General features: G+C 38.7%; 1 protein-coding gene across 1 annotated transcript in view; it reads left to right on the top strand.

Moving 5' to 3' along the window:
- The window catches only part of LOC138019379 (alpha-1,6-mannosylglycoprotein 6-beta-N-acetylglucosaminyltransferase A-like), a 74,360-nt gene that overhangs the window by 51,146 nt on the left and 5,714 nt on the right, over positions 1-17,500 (top strand). The window contains exons 8-14 of the mRNA XM_068866148.1: positions 673-806; positions 5,298-5,431; positions 11,120-11,191; positions 11,383-11,481; positions 12,189-12,272; positions 13,048-13,110; positions 16,585-16,701. Coding sequence (XP_068722249.1) covers positions 673-806; positions 5,298-5,431; positions 11,120-11,191; positions 11,383-11,481; positions 12,189-12,272; positions 13,048-13,110; positions 16,585-16,701 — 703 coding nt within the window. The remainder of the gene's footprint in view (positions 1-672; positions 807-5,297; positions 5,432-11,119; positions 11,192-11,382; positions 11,482-12,188; positions 12,273-13,047; positions 13,111-16,584; positions 16,702-17,500) is intronic.

Here is a 17,500-nt window from a genome sequence, read left to right on the forward strand (position 1 = left end):
TGCTCAGTCTCGCGGGCTCAGAAAACCTGGTTGTGGTCATTGTTATTTAAGGTTTTTTGTACTAAAATGACGACCGATTTCACTTTTTACCCCCCAAAATGACGCTGGTTTGCGCGCGCTCATAGTTGTTCTATGAGAAAATCTCGTACTCGTAGTCGTTCTCGTCCTAGAGTCTAAAGCTCTCTAATATCTATTAAGGCTGGAACGAATTCGAACCCATGACTGGCATGTAATTGGGCTGCACTTGCTCTACCAACCAAGCTCTCAAGTAAGCTTAAGTCTAGCACTGTCCTTTTGCGAGTTCAGGCTATATCCCGCTAGAGGGGAATGAAATTGGAATATATGCGTGTGATATTCATATATTTTTAATTAATTCAGTCAGAAGCCCATGGCCTTGAAGCGTGTAACTTGAAACTCTTTTCCTTCGAACGAATCTGCTGATTTTACGACACTAATATTATGCCCAAATATGGACGAAAATAAGGTCGAAGCTGCACGCGCGGGAAAATGCGCGAGCTACGTTAATTCCATAAAAGGAAATTTTTAAACTAAAAAACCCGCAGCTCTGAACCAGAGTTAAACGCTTCAAGGTCATGAGCTTCTGATTCATACAATCGCAAGAAACTGACTTTGCTGCTGTCTTCTATTTTAACGATATTTTTTTACTACAAGGTGTCGTTTAAGGATTCTAGATTCCTTTGGCACAGAGCCAGAGTTTAATTTCGTCGAATTTAAAGACGCGCACAAGTACAAAACTTATTGGGGCAAAGCTGATGTACACTTGAGACAACTGATGACCATGCTTCGTAAGTACAAATTCCATTTCTGTCCGGTTCCTTTGAAGGTTTATTCCTTCAGTTCTTATCTGTTATGAATCTTGGGTACATATTAAAGGGGCTATGTCACGTTATTTGAGGGTGTTTCGGAGAAATCGTAAGTTAATCACCAGTTTAAAACTCGAGGATGGCAATGTGGAATTCCTTTAAGGATAAAACTGTCGTTACATCACAAACAAGATGATTCTGAGCAAAAACGACCTTTATCAAGGCCATTTCCCATAAACTTGAAAAACGTCGGGCCGACCTTTTTCAAGATTTAGCCAAATGCAATCCGTTTCAGTTTAGTCCATTTGTGTCCATCCATGCTTCCCTGTCCCTTTTCTTTATTACTGGGTTGCCAAACCCAGTCGGAATCTGCGTTTCATTTCTCCGTATTTTTATTTTTATTATTTTTTTCCGTGTCATGAGAAGTCGTGCCTGTCACTCCCCTGCTTAGTGCTGCCTTTGTGCATAGAGTCTTCTGTGCGTATTTTGTTATGTTTGAGGGGGCTGGGGTAATGCGTTTTAGTGGATCTTTAAACAAAATATACGCTCATGGAGCTCAAGAATGGAAGTCAATTGGATGAACAAGACAGGCGGTGAAAGATAAATATCTGGAATCTTTAAAGCGACGAGTAATGGTCTTCGACAACAATTTCATTTTTCGCCGTTGGATATCAAGTGAGCTTTGTTTCTAATATTTTACTAACTTGGTATTATATATAACACCGAAATCAAAATGACAATTCTTTTTTATGGATTTAACAAACATTGAAGGAATCGAACGCCTTGAATGCATCACAGTGTTTACTGAAGTCGCATCTAAGTTGTCTGGCAATTTACATTTGCTTTGTACTCAACTCTGCTAAGGTAAAAATAATTGGAAATGTGACAGTGAAGAATTATTGGAATGAAAGTTTGTTGTCTCTTTTGTGCTTCATTATTTACGGTCAAGGTTCTTTCGAAAAGGGTTTGAAGTGAACTGTCAGAAATTTATTTAATTCCATATGGTTTGTGACACGGATTGTGTGTCTTGTTTGCACGCACGCAATTGAAATAGGAAGGGTTCACGAAAATAAATAGGTCTGTTGGAAGCGCGCTTGAGTTTCAACAAAATGAGCGCCAAAATCAGCAAAAAATTGTGACGCTGATGAATAATAAAGTAGCTGCTATTTCCAAAACGATGGAACTACCTGGTGATAAATAACTGGAGGGTGTAAACTGCAGGTTGCAGGTTGCAGGTTAGGGTTGCAGGTCACTGCTTCATCATAGCTGAAACAACCCAAAACTTTACTAAAAAAATAACGTTTGAGCCTAAGGTTAGCATTTTTGTAGCAGGTTTGAGTTGTTTCAGCTATGGTAAAGCAGTGACCTGCAACCTGCAGTTTACACCCTACGGATAAATAACCTCGTCTTGGAGAGTAAAGTGTTGACTTTGCAGAAACAATGGTCAACCTCAAGAGTTGGGCGATTGTGATCTTTGTGTTGAATTCGCACATTTCTTCTCAAACTTTATAACACTTGAAAGAAAAAGAAAACTAACAAAAATAAAAACGCGGTATCTTGCCATCATTTGACACAGATGCTTCACTGTTTCGCGAGTAAACACGCCGCGGTAACTTGATCACTGCGCCTGCTGAATTTGATGTCACTTTCAATTTTGCGATTTAATTGTGCAGCCAAAAGTACAATAACAAAATTCAACTTAGCAAAAATCTCCCCAAATGTGTTTCTCTGATGGCAACTTTTTATATTCGTGGTTCAAAATTAATGTTGTTTTCACGTCGTAAATTTTGTTGCTGATGGCAAAATATTTTATTTTCGATCGACCGTCCTGAAAACTTCCTTCTGCTCTTCCTAAAAACTGTTTATCAATATTTATTTACTTTTGCATCAATATTTGCTCTGCATAAAGCAAGCTAACAAAATCTGTACTTTGCTTAGTTCGCATTTTTGAACGTTAAAATATAATTTTCGGTCCTATGCTTCTCTTACGAAGTACCGGTAGTATATTTTTTAGGTCACCCAGATACTAACCTCACCGGACAGGCTTTAACTTCAGTGAACTTTTGTATTACAAAGCTGTCGGACGCTCAGAGTGCACGCTTAAACTGTGGTGTAAAGAAATTGTGAGGGAACTTGAACATTATCAGCATGTCAGCCTAGAAGCCAAAGTTTTTCGATTCCCTTTTATTTTCTTCAATCTTTCTGGGTTTAGTACTTTGCTAGTAACCACATGTGTTCTCAGGGGGCTATTTACCTAAGACTATGGTCGTCCAAATGTTTCAATATTCGCTAAATTCCATTCGCTGTCGCTAAAACTCATTCGCTGTCGCTAAGACCCATTCGCTATCGCTAAATTTGCATTCGCTATCGCTAAATTTCATTCGCTGTCGCTAAATTTCATTCGCTGTCGCTAAAAATTAACCACTTCACTGCGTGCAGACAATGACAAAACACGTACGAACAGCAAGACAGAAGTTAAGAACCTTCGGGTAGCCATCTTTGAACAGGCCGTAATACCCGGACGGCCTGGAAACGAATTGCGTGAGGGTCGGCCTTGGAGGTTCCTAACAATATTTTACAACAGCGAAGTTGATGTAGTAGTGACGAATACTGTTAAATGTCAGCAAATATTATGTTTTCATTTTAGAAAATGCAAATTAAGTTAATTCAGTGCTAACGAAGGAACATTTTCAACAGCGAATAGCCATAGCTATTGAGTTTTAGCGACAGCAAATGAGTTTTTGCGACAGCGAATGCGGTTTAGCGACAGCGAATAGAATTTAGCGAATATTGAAACATTTGGACGACCATATTTAAGACTTCTACCATGACACTACAATGATATACAATACCAGAACAAAATTGTGTCAGGAGTCCAAGACTAGGAGCTTACAACTTCATTGCATCTATGAAACGGCGTTTTTACAGACCAAGTTATTTATAGTTTGATTTTCCCGCGAAATCGGAACTTTCCAGCCAATCACAAGTCTTGCATGAGAAATTAATCCACATGGGAATGAGGATTGGCACTCGTGCAAGCCAAATCGTATTTGAGAACTCGTCTAAAAATAGCTTGATCTGTGAAAATGCCGTCATATAGACCTAGTATGGAGCTTTAGGCTCCTAGTCATGGGCTCCTGATTGTGTACTATTAGAGCTACATCTTACACAAAGACAACTTGAATCTCCTGGAAGACAGTTGACAGTATGGAATAAAGCGCTGTGTTACTGCACAGTTTTTAGTACTTATTGCAATGTTTCATTCTACTTTTGGGCATTTCGGGTGTTATGAGATTACATCATTTTGCGTGCCATAGCCCCTGTAAGTACTCTCGTGGAATTTATTACGTCATTAAAGCCATTTATTTTCGGTATTACCCATATATTTTGTCACTGGGATTTCTCAGCACTACCAAGTTAGGCCCCGTCCACACTTTGAAGATTCGCATTCGGTCCACACGTATCCGGCGAATCCGGCATGCGAATCCGCAACTTTTTGAATCCGCTTTCCAGAGTGGAAACTTTTGAATCCGCAAAGAATTTGGAATTTTGTTGACTGTCGATTCCGCATACTGTCAAGTCCGATGACGTTACAAACTCAGCTGAATGAAATGGCCCATGCTCTGTTGACAATACTGGATACTAGAACGAATCTGGATACGTGTGACCGGGCAAATTCGATTTCAATCGGGATAAGTATAGACGTGAAAAATGTTGAGTCCGCAAAGAAAAAAAAGTTGCGGATATATATATTACTTCATGGTTGGTGAGTGCGTACGATTTTTATTCACGAGATGTGAAGGATCGCGTAAACGAACGAGTGAGCGAAGGGAACGAGTGAGTTTAACGATCCTTCAGAACGAGTGCGTAATAAAAAACGTACAAACGAGCCAACCATGAAGTAATCTGTTGATTATATAAGTACAGAGATCATAAAGTTAACGAGGTAAGTGTTAATCGAGAGGCTATCAAACCAGTGACCGCGAACAAAGTCCCAAACAAATAGCAAAATATTTTTAAATAAAAGAGATCTTCTATACCTCGCTTGAGCACTTTAAAAACTTTTTTAAGATCCTCTGAAGTATTGTGGGGAAAACTAAGAAATAAAATGTCAAAAACTTTGAAAACCATACAGTCGGCCGCCATGTTTACAACGTTTACTCCCGCTGTCGCTTCACAGGCCACTCGCGCCAAAGTTCAACATAATATTATCCAATCAAAAGGCTGATACAATTTTTCACTAGTGAAAAAAAATCGTCCGACTAAACAAAAGGTCGATACGACAATTTTTCGTTAGCAAAAACATCGTATGTCATTTATATTTCATCACGGAAGTGTACGTAAATCTCTATACTTATGTAATATTATATAATATTCGGATACGTGTGGACGGCGACGTAATCTTAACATGCTTATTCATTCTTTAGTCTTTAGTTGTTGTTCATATGCAGTCTTGTTCATTGCCTTACACAGCCCACAGCCCTGACAATCTCTTCTTGGGGTTCGTCGTCGACAAGGCAACAACCATGGAAACAAATCCCTCTAAAGTCAATAAAGTGGAAAAGCCGATCGGAGTATTGTATGCTAAAGATGCACTATATCTTAATGTAAGTCATTCAAATTAATCACTATTAGGAGCCCATGTGATGGGCTCTTGCCACCTTACGTTATTTAACAATTATTAGCGTGGATTGGATCGGATGAAAGATGCATATATTAGTCTTCATTAGTTAACTTACAAGGCACCAAGGTTTAACCATAGGGAGTGGGGCCTCGCATCGTTTTCTGAAAAACCTGCTTTAACGGTTTAATTTTTAATGCTTGTAGCTTATTAAATAAGAGTAGGAAAACCTCTTTCCTCCCGCGACATTCGGTTTGTTCAAAAATGGAAGGACGGTCTAGGAACTTTATAACGGCAGAATGTTCCTTTTTTCCCTTTAATTAATTAAATAATTAATATCAAGATTTAGTATACACTTTTAAAGTATATATGGGTATTTGATAAATAGCTAGCACAATTGTGATTGTTTAGTAACTGTAAATGATGTGTGTAAAATTATATCTTATTAACTTCGTTGCAATTGTAATGTTCAACCCCCTTCCCCCCCCCCCCCTCTTTTTTTTTATTATTTAGATGGTGGGTCGCAAGCCTTTTAATTAGTATTTTTGTATAGTATGTGATGTGAGTATATAACGTATAATATATTTAGAAAGTGTTTATTTAAAAACAGCATTTGTAGAGCATTGTATGTTGTCATTTATTTTAAAAATTTTTATGGTCGGAAAATGCGTTTCTAGCATTCTAATTGGATCATTCAATCTTGGTTACCAGCTCATATACCGAGTGACCTTATATTGTAAAAATGAAACAACTTCGGGTTTTGCATTAGTGCTTGTTGGACATGAAATTGGTTATCTCGCGTCTCTTCGGCCGTTTATCATCCCATATTCAACTCACGGTCATAGCGGGAATAATTTATTCGATATCACAAGGTGGCCATGATAAGCCATTTAATCAAAACTATAGAATTGCCTTATTCAATCACCAACTGTTGAATAAAACTGCAACTGTTTCAATTAGCTCCAAAGGTTTCTAAAGTTAGTCTAGGGTTGGTCTATTGTTTTTGTCGTTAAATTAATGTCCGAAACCGTCCTGTCATACTTAGTTGACGTTCTGTTTCCTGGCGTAGCTCAGGAGTTTAGCTAGATGGCGGACTTGTAAGTACGCGGATACTCTGGGTTAGGTTTACGACCTGATTTGGCCATTTAGGAGATTTGTTTTCAATCGTATTTAATTGAACCCCATCGGGCTGGTCGTCTCCTTCCAGTTACGGCTGCTATTCCTGCTGTGTTTGTAGCATATGTACATGTTGTGGTTTAATTTTGCTCTTGGTTGAATTTTTTTTACCACTTTGTTTTTTTCAAACCAGGAATATAATTTTAAACCAGCTTATTTATCAACTGTCTGAAAAGAGATTTCTATATTTTGGGGTGTGGTTTAATTAAAAATAGGGGCATGAAAACAAAGCATCAATGTTAGATTGATCTTTTCCTCCTACCTTTTAAATTTCCCTTCTTTCCCGATTATCCTCACTCCAATTTCCATTCATGTGTACATTAGCCTTACCCCAAGTACTATTACTGCAACCCCCTGTTTACAAATCCTGACAATTATTTTTTAACAGGGCTTATTTTTCATCACAATCTCCTACGAACTATTTCTTCAAACTGCGACGATTCCATTCCAAATTGACGGTAGATAAAAGGGAATTTCTTTCTGCGCTGGACAGCCTTTAAATCAGTAAAAGACCAGTAAATCTGAAAATAGTTTATTCGTAGACCACTATTTCCATGACCGAGCAAAACATATCTCGTCGTTGAAGCTAACCATTCAAAGGCGCTTCTAAACCAAAAAAAAAAAGAATTGCTTTGAAAAAGAGAGGAACTTTATTTAAGTGTCTAATTGTTCTAGCGCTGAAGGGATACTATAAACCGAAATTAGAATTTTCGCAAATCAAGTAGCCTGCCTAATTAAACTAGTTTTTCTGCTTCGGTTCGAGCTCTGTACGATTTATGTTCCCTAAATTTCGTATTTTACGAGCGCACGGGTGGCTTACGCGTTCTGAAAATCGTCTGTTGTTGTCGATGGTTTAAACAAATTCTAAGAAGAAACATAACCAGTCTTACCCGGAAGTAAAGCTGCCGTTACAAATTTAACTTTAAAATCACACTGACAAATTCTGCATTGATCGCTCGGTGTCTTTTTTGACGGACGTCAACATGGGTCAACACGGTTATCTGTTATTGGCTAATTTGTTAGTAAGACGTCAATCAACGCGTGTCAAGAAAAGGTGGGCGTTTTTTTAAAAATAGGGGGTCTTCTTGCAAGCGTTCCCTTAGTCTCTTACCCCAAACTTCGCGCAGCCAGTTTGCGGAAAATCGTTCGGGAGCTCTTCTCTCGAACAGGAACGCTTGCTACGCATGCTACAAATCAAGTCAAATGTTGGTTTTTGAGGAGAGGAGAAACCGGAGTACATGTATTGGAGAAAATCTCTCGGAGCAGAGTACAGAACGAACAAACTCAACCCACATATGGCACCGAGTCTGGGAATCGAACCAGAACAGCATTGGTGCGCCGTCCCTGAACCCCAGTTCAATGGTTTGAAAAAGAAAAACAATCTGGTTTGAAAGAAATAAACCGGTTTGAGATTTTAAACCGAAACCTAAATTAAACCACAACACATGCACGGTCTCAAACGCTCATATTTAGGGCACGACGACGCCACGAAAACGTCATCCAAAAATATTATTTCTCGTTGCTGTAATCATTTCGCGATTTCTCCAAGTCGTTCGGCTCGGAAAATGTGTATCGACAGTCCAGGAGCAGAAATGACATGAATGTTGTGGATGTTTGAAGAGGAAATTGAAAATTTATCTTCAGGTGCTAGCGTCCTTCACATAGCCTCAAATTTGGTAATATTATGTCGTTCAATCGGGAGGAGAACGGCAAACAAATGTACGCATGTGTGGGGCATACGGAGCCATTGTTGTTGTTTTATTTTTTCATTAAGGCCATAGGGGAATCTTTGTTTCCATTTTTCTTCCATTAGGACAAGTACAATTTACAACTGATGCATAATTTGTACTAAAGCAGGAAGTTGCGATGAGATTGGCTTTTCAGAATGGAAGTGAAGAATGCTCGCCTCCCAATAAGCAGTGTCACAGTCTCCAATTTATTGATTGGTGCAATAATCCGATTTATCGATCGTCTCCGTAAACTGACCCCAAAACCTCGGCCAATCCAAGAACGACTCTTCGAATCTTTTAATCTCGATCTTTGGTGGCTTCGCTTGTGTTTGTTTTGGCAACGCTTCTCCCTGATTCTCTTGCATGAGGTCGGTTTGGAGTTTTATCTTTCTTTCATGTCACCCGTGTTACACAATCTAAATGGGTAATACCAGAAACCCATAAGGGTTGAAACGTGTAACGGCCCCTTGTGTGCTGGGAAACAAGCTTCTGAATATTCAATTTGCTAAGTACCATATTTGGAACAACAAGAGCGAGGGGTTTCCAAATATGGTACTTAGCACTGAAACATTCAACCAATCAGTTCGCACTGAATATTCGGAAGCTGTGAACGCGCGTTACACGATTCAACCCTTATGGGTTTCTGGTAATGTCCATATAATCTAAATTCAGATCAGTTTTTGTGCAAGGCATCTCAGATGATCATCCTAGTCATCCAAGCAACTCATTAAATATGAGTTTCCTCTTTCACTTCAATTACATGAAGTTTACCCTATACTTCGACATTTTCTCGTCAGGAAAAAAAAGAAAAATTTAAGGGAAAAAAAGAAATTTTTTTGTTTAAAATGATCGACGGGCACGGATGACAAAAAGTTGGACCTAGTCCGTTTGCCACGCGTAAGGAATCATCGACAACCACCACACCATCGAAGCACGGTGCTGAATGAAGGTGAATTTTTATAATATTTAAATAGAGACCCATTACCAATATTGAAAGCTGGTTGAAGGTGAGAAGATAGGAGACTCAATTCGGGCAGCTGAGGAGTTTTTGTCCAACTCAAAAGTTAGTTCGACAACAAGAAAACACATGATAAGAAGCTATGTGTGGTCTGTTTTACTGTATGGAGCTGAAACATAGACATTAACGCAGACTTGGAGAAAAGATTGCAGGCTTTTGAAGTGTGGTTTTGGACAAGAATGCTCAACATTAGCGGGAAAAAGAAGCTCACCAATGAGAGACTCGGAGATACAAATGGCTGGCAAAAATCGCAGATTGTTGTATACGATTCAGAAAACGAGAATGGAATATTTTGGACACGTCATGACACACAATCATGGAAGGAAAAGTTCAAGGAACAAAAGCAAGGGGAAGAAAACAGGAAAAATTTACTGATTCAGATGATTTTTGCACATGAGCAAATCAAAAAAAGGAAAACTGGTATTACTAGGAAGTGTAAGGACGGAAAAAGTATCATATCACCTCCTACCTTCCCAGGAGATGGAACTTCACATGACATGACATGACATCGTTTTCTAATCAGTCAGCATTGCATAAGTAGCTATCTCTGAAAATTTGAACCAGATCGACATACAAAATAATCTCTGAGCAATGAGGCTTTGAAAATTCGAAAGTTTACAAAGAATGTACGGGATCATTTACGCCTTTGTCACCAAGAATTTATCAGTTTTTGACGGTGAAAGGCGCCCGCAAACATTGTTGCCGAAACATTAGAGAGATTTAGCATCACGTTTACGTGAAACGGCAAATGTCAGCGGTTGGCCGTTTCACGTTTCACGTTTCACCGTTTCACGTAAAATGGAATGGGGCTTGTGACTTTAGCTTCACGTGACCCACGTCAACTCTGAATTGGACTCTGTTAATCTCGAGGATTCAATTAACAAAAAAAAAACAAAAACTTGAACCCGGAGTTTTTTTTAACATTTTTTGTAGAAAAGGACGTTATATAAAATGAAAATCCTTTCCTGTCAAATTTTGGGAGTTTTGTGAGTCAACGAAAGTTCATGAAGAAATTGCGGTTAGGAGTCAGTTATGAATGATTTATAACCATGAAATCTAATTTTTCATTGTTTGACTTACCGAAAAATTCTTTTTGGGTTATTTTTTTCCACAAACAACTTGTTATGTAGAAGAAAAACGAGAAGAAAATTCCACGTATACGGCAAACACTAAAATGCCAACTTTCACGCAGAAACAGTAACCCGCAAAGGCGAAAAATGGCGGGAAAATCATGGTCACGTGGTCACTTTTGCCGTTCGCGTTTCCCGTAAAACGTGATGTTAAATCTCTATTGTTTCCCAAAATGTTTCCTCGGTGCGCAAACAAGGAAACATTAATTTTGCTGAGGAAACAGAAATGTTTCTGAACAAATTGAGAAACATTTTTGCTTCCGCGACATCAAGTGTTTCCTTCGGCCGCAAACGGGGAAACATTTGCTCCCGCAACATTGCTCCCTCGTTTGCGGGCGCAGTAATAACTGGCTCGTTATCGAAGCTTAAAGGCTTAAAATTGGAGATTTTACTAAGTCGAACAAGTTCTTATACCTTTTGAAGTCAATTTGTAAATAGTATAATGCGTTCAGGCTTTGTGTGAGCAAACTCGTATGTTAATAAAACAGCGTGTAAATAATAACGTCAGCAAATATTCCTTTGTTTTTCATGGCTTTCTCGATGTTCTTGTTTAAGCATCCTGTTGAATATACTTACCAACTCGCGCGTTGTTAACTTATACATATGTCATTCATTTTCAGGGAAGAAGGTCATACCTTGACATATTAAACAAATACCTGGAAATTCACGCGACAATCGCCAACGAGAGGCAGGTAAGAAAACAACGCAACATTTTTGGGGATGCGGAAGTCGAAAAAGCAGTGAAAAACTCATATAAAACCATTTTATTGGTAAGATATCTAAAGAAGGGGAAGGGAGGTAACTTGACGTGTTTATTTCTGCAGATCATAGTAATTTTGTATTTCGCATATTGAATCGATATTTTTCCCTGCCATCTTAACAGGTATCGAAAGATGCAATTAAAAAGTTTGTACCAGACTATATCATCAATCACGGGATAATGAAGGGAGATGACTTGAAAAAGCTTCTGCGAAAAAGCAAGGTATTCTGTGAGTAGAGTCAGGCAGTCAGTCAGTCATTCAAAATGAATCATTTATATTTCGTTCCGTATTCATTCAGTCAGTGAGACAGGCAAACAAGCAGGCGGTCATGATTTGGTTTGTCGTTTTGTCCTCAATCAGAGAGTCAGCTAGTGTTTTGTTCTGCCATCAGTCCGTCAGTGCATTGATGCAGTACTAAAAAAAAAAATTATCAGTGACAGTTATTTCCATCTTGGGAAAAATAGAAATGACCCTCGCTCTTGTCTGGACAATTTAAGCAATTGTCTGTTATATGTTATATGTTATATGTTATATGTTATATGTCTGAAAAGTTCGGGTGGCTTTAATAGGATTCTAACCCATTTCACCGCAGGATTCCAACCCATTGCACCGGCAACGCAGAGCTCATGAGTTCAAATCCCTTTGAAGCCACCAGGAGCCCGTTTCTCGAAAGTCCCGAAACTTTACGGGCCATTTTCGCCTGCAACAATTCTCTCTGTATCTCAAGTGCGGAGAGGATTTCAGTTGTCAAACTTCACAGATAGTTTGCTGTTTGTTACCTTGAAGACATGTTAAAAGATCGCCTTTCCTTAACACGCGGTTGGCGGTTTTACAAATGGCTTCTCGGGCCCGAAAAGTTTTCGGGACTTTTGAGAAACGGGCCCCAGAACCCGCACTTCATATATATGAATATTTATTTCACCGGCAGGTATTTATTGGTCTGTCGTTCCCGTATGAGGGTCCAGCGCCGCTTGAAGCCATCGCCCAAGGTTCAGTATTTATTAATCCTAAGGTAGGTCTATATACTGCAGATGAGTGCGTGCAGGCCGGGGAGATTAGAAGAAAGTCAACGGGTTATTCTCGAAGTGAGAAACTGTAGCTCTATCTGGGATTCAAACAAGGGCCCAGCCTGTGAAAAGGACGTACCCCCTTCCTCCAAAACTGCGTGTAATGCAATGGCTGCCATTGGTAGCTCAGCCAAGTTGACTCAATAATATATCTGAGTTAAACAAAACACAACAAAATTCTTACTTACTTTAATTAAATATAGCTTCACTTACATTTGGATATTTTGTATACTGAAAGTTACAAAATAAATAAATTACTAGTCCCAGTTGTTCAAAAGGTGGATAACGCTATCCACCGGATAAATCACTATCGAGTGGATAAGTCATAGCGAAACAAGAACCAATTGTGCTATCCAATAGATAGTGATTTATCCGGTTGATAGCGCAATCCATGCATCCTTTGAACAACTGGGGCCTGATCTTTTTGACAAAAAGGGAAAACAGACTGTAATTTATGGTTGCTGGTGATGATAGCGGAAAGCCGACTAAACTCAACAGCCATTTTTCAATTTGTTCGGAGCTCTAGGATGGCGTCTGTGATATCCTCCGAAAGCAATATATTAGAGATTTCCGCCCAAGTTGAATATATTGAGTATAAAGTTGCAATAAATTGTTAATATCTGTTGCTTAACACATCAGACTTGAAAATTACTATAACTTCGCTTTTAATGCTTCATAGACATCGTTGCTTTTTTTAAAATATTGACTCATCTTTTTTAGTTAAATCCACCACTGAATCGAGACAATTCACGGTTTTTCGGTGGAAAACCAACGTTTAGATTGGTAAGTTGTATTTACTTAAAATGCAAATACGTTTACAGTCTCCATGAAGGTCGGTTATAAAGATCCTTTCACTAAACATAGGTTGTCCCTGGTGTACCAATCTTGTTCACATTGTGCTAGCACGTAATTTTACGCTCCCCTCTCCTCTTAAACAGCTTCTCTCGCCCACCGAGAGATGTTAACAAAGCGTCTTCGCTGGAAGAATATGAGCACGAACAAAGTAGGGCGTTTGAGTAATTTTGTTGAGAATATAATAAATAAAAAATGGTATGAACGCGAGTGCATTTCGTGATTTATGGCACGAGTGATGTTTTGAAAGTTCTCAAAATAGACCTTTTGGGCTTGTACATTTTGTTTTCCCAATACAGATCATGTGATAATACTCAGGAGGCTTGGTCCTTTGTTTGGTTCATTAAAAAGAGTGCATACATGCATATTCATGCTTTCATGCCCTCATTTTAATGAACAAAACAAAAAACCAAACCTCCTGAGTATTATCACATGATCTGTATTGGGAAAACAAAATGTACAAGCCGAAAAGGTCTATTGCACGAGTTTTTTTCTCAAAAACTAGCCTTACGATCAATCCCACGTTAAAATTTGAGGATTTCCTTAGCGAGAAAAAATAATCATGTGGAGAAGTAAATAGTTCAATCTGTCAGCCAGGTTTTTCGCAAATGCCAAAAACGTCGATTTTCATCTATTTTGATAATAACTGAAAAACTTTCTGTTAGATCCTTTGAAAAAAATGTTCACGGTCTCATCTTCATATTGTTTACTAATTACCTAGATTTTAACCCGGGTCGTGCGGCTAGGTTTTGAGAAAAAGGCCTTTGAAATGCTTAGTTTCCAGTACCCCCTCCAAGAGCTTGGTCACTATATTTAGCATTTTCTCCTGATTTGTACTTATTTGTTAGGTAAAATTACATTTTACATCAATTGCAGTGACTAACACTTCAGAAGAGACATCCTGTTGCTTCAATTTCACATGTAAAATCTTGATCTCTTTTTTCGAAAAACTGTAGTAAGCCACCTTATTTTACAGAATACTTGCATTATTTAATAGACAATTACTGAGGCAGTCAATGTAATGATTTGATTTGATTTAATGATTTACGAGACATCTGGTTTGTCTCTTCTACTGAGCAAACCTGCCCAGAGGGAAGGAGCACGAACAGGACTCGAGGTCCTATGCGAGGTGCTCGACCCTACCCTATCCAGACCAGAAAGACCAGACCACAACACCGGGAACTACATGCCCTACTCTTTACGACAAGTGTGCGGGTTCTTTTACGTCCCACCGGATTATGAACATTGAAGGGTTGTGAGATGGGACCTCCGGCTTCTCGTCCTTACCCGAGAAGACTAGAGAGTCTAACCATTTGCAGATGTAATTACAAAGGCAGCACTTTCTCCTCAGTTATTTAAAGACCCCGAGTGTTGGTCCGGCCGGAGTTGAACTCACGACCTCCCGCGTGACAGCCCGGTGCTCAACCAACTGAGCTACATTACAGCCAGCTGAGAACGTAACCCGAAGCTGGCTGCAATATGTCTCATAACGCTGACTGCTGCAGTAATTACGGTATCTATTATAATTACTGACCCTCATGAAATCCTATTGTTCTTTGTTTGTATTGGATCTTCGATTTTAGTCGCACGTATGTGTTATAATTCGGTGACAGTCATCAAATCCAATTGTTCCTTGTTTGTGTCAATCTTCGATTTTAGTCAAACCGAAGATTGTTATCGTAGAATTATTGTTATAGTTGGTCAAAACAACTATAACAATTAACAAAGAAAAAGGTTGGTCAAAACAACTATAACAATGAAATTAATACGTGCAGGCCGTGTAACACTACGAATTTGCATACTTTATAACCAAGAGAATTCAGTCATTTTACTCAGTGCAAACCTCAGTTTTGAAAGGCGATGGATTCCTCGGAATACGAAGCATTGTTTATGACACAGTGCTCTACGAACACTGATATTTCAGCAGAAATCGAAGGTAAACGCTTGTAACATTTACTCATTTCTGCCAGTGGTTTCAGTAATTTTTTATGTACCTTTAAAGCGGCATTTCCATTTTCTTTGTAAATTCTAGCAAAGATTTAGACGAGATGTCCTAGAAGTAGTTGGACTTTAAATTGGCTCGCTTTGTTGCAAAAGTGAGAAACGAAGATGGCCAAGATTATCCTGGAAAGACACTCGGTGTTTGAAAGTTTTAGTTGAAGTGACACAAAATTGAATTGCAATAAACCAGGGTTAGACCGTAACGGTGCTGTTGACAAAGTTCTAAATTATCAGGGATAGTGCTAGATAACTGCAATATTTTTAATATTGCAGCGTGCAGGCTGCAATATTAAAATTATTGAAGCCTGTTGGATGTAGCGCGTTTGGTATATATATTACCCCTGATAATAGACCATTTTACAGTTCTGTGCTAAGTTACCAGGCCTGTGAATAAAAGCGAGCCTGGAGTTGACCTTGCTTTGATACAAACCTCATTGCTTTTCTTATGTAAATCATGTTGTTGTCATGCCAACGAGTTTCTATTTACAGAAGAAAAGGTCAATTTCCCTGCCAACAAAAAGGACCCCCCCCCCTCCCCCCCCCCCCCGTTTTCCTCAGATAGTTGTTTTAGCATTTTTAATTAAAGACTGCAATCTTTGATTTAATGCAGACAGAGAACAATAGGATTTCATGAGGGTCAGTAATTCTAGGGAAAGCCTACCGTCTTTAAAATTTTGCCTCCTTAGAATGTGTCCATCATTTTCTAGTCGATCTGCTACGAAGCCAGCACTAAATTTTGTTCTGAGAATTTGAACTTCATATTCCAAATCATTTTAAAGGTTTGTAGCCTAAAATGCTTTAAAATTTGCAACAAAATAAATGGAGTGATCTGTTTGTTTGCTGGTCATATCATGATATATCGATATCAGTTTTTTTTATGGCCGATTTATATTGAGACCAAAAAAGACAAATTAGGAAATGACCAAGTCTATCCACTTTTTTGATCACATTATTTGCCTTTTAAAGCCGATATGTTTCTAATATGATACTTTCTATATTTAACAATTATTCTACGAGGGCACGCTGGATATGATCTGATAGATAACCAACGAGGCGCGTAGCGCCGAGTTGGTTATAATCATTTTATATCCAGCAAGCCCGAATAGAATAATTGTTTTATTAAAAACTCCAGTATCAAGAACTCTTTCATGTTGATTTCATTCCGGTCCAAAACGGCTTTTGTCAGCCATTTTTTTGAGAGCTGCAAAAAGGTTTTCAGCTCGCTTTATTGCTGACGCGTTCCTTGACCATATTAGGTACTGCAGGTATGTGAACTGATAGCCTGCGTCCGGTGAGCCAATGAAAAATGCTGGAAATCTGATTTCAGTAGTTCAGTTTTTAATATAATATATCTCATTTCTTGAACACAGCGATATGTTGTTCTTTTTTTTTTCTTTGTTTTAGGTGACGTCACAACATCCTTATATGGAAACATTCGTTGGGAAGCCCCACGTATACACCATTGATATCAATAATCTCGATTTAGTGGAATCAACAGTGAAGGAAATCTTATCTACGAAGGTAACGACTTCTTAAAGATTGAGAAAAAGGACCATCATTCCAGTATAAAACAAAACGGCAGAGACCTACGTCTTCTAGAATATTGATAAATACCGTCATATGATAGTATTTGGGTGGGAAGTGCGGAGCTCTAGTGCGAATGTATACTTGTGAAAAATTGATAAACTTGCATTGACAAAGTGCCAAAGGCAACGAGATGTCACAAGAATGTAGAGTCTTTGTTATATCAATTCAGTTTCCAATTGCTGTCCTCTTTTTCTATCGTTGTGTTCCATACCGCGAATTTCCATTGTGTCTTGAAATCGAAAGTAAATGAAATAACGTTCGCAAATCACAACAGATACAGGTAACTAATTAAACGAGTCAATCACTGATATAACGCAAAGAAAATACAAGCCTGCGTCCGGATGACCAAAAATTTCTTTTAAAATTTTGACGTTTTTAAATGGCTGTATCTCAATCAAAATCAGCCCGATTAGGATTTTGTAAATCTCGGTGTGCTGGTTCTGACTATGTGGATAAATAGTTGCTAATCCCATAATTTACAGACTCGTACCTAGTCCCCTTATGCTTGAAATCAAGCATTTTTCAGTGTCCCTTGAATGGAAGTATTCCCTGATAGAGGGGCCCCAAAGGAGAGGTTCCACCAAAAAGCACCAAAAAAAATGATCTTTGATCTTGCGGGACCAAGCGAGAATTCCCGAGCAGGCAGTATAGCTCAATCTTTCCCGCTCGGGTAGCCAATCACAGCGCGAAATTTGATTTATCTTGCCCGCTCACGGAGCTAGTCATGTAATAA

Source organism: Montipora capricornis, chromosome 10, assembly GCF_036669925.1.
Source record: "Montipora capricornis isolate CH-2021 chromosome 10, ASM3666992v2, whole genome shotgun sequence".
Classification (NCBI taxonomy): Eukaryota; Metazoa; Cnidaria; class Anthozoa; order Scleractinia; family Acroporidae; genus Montipora; species Montipora capricornis.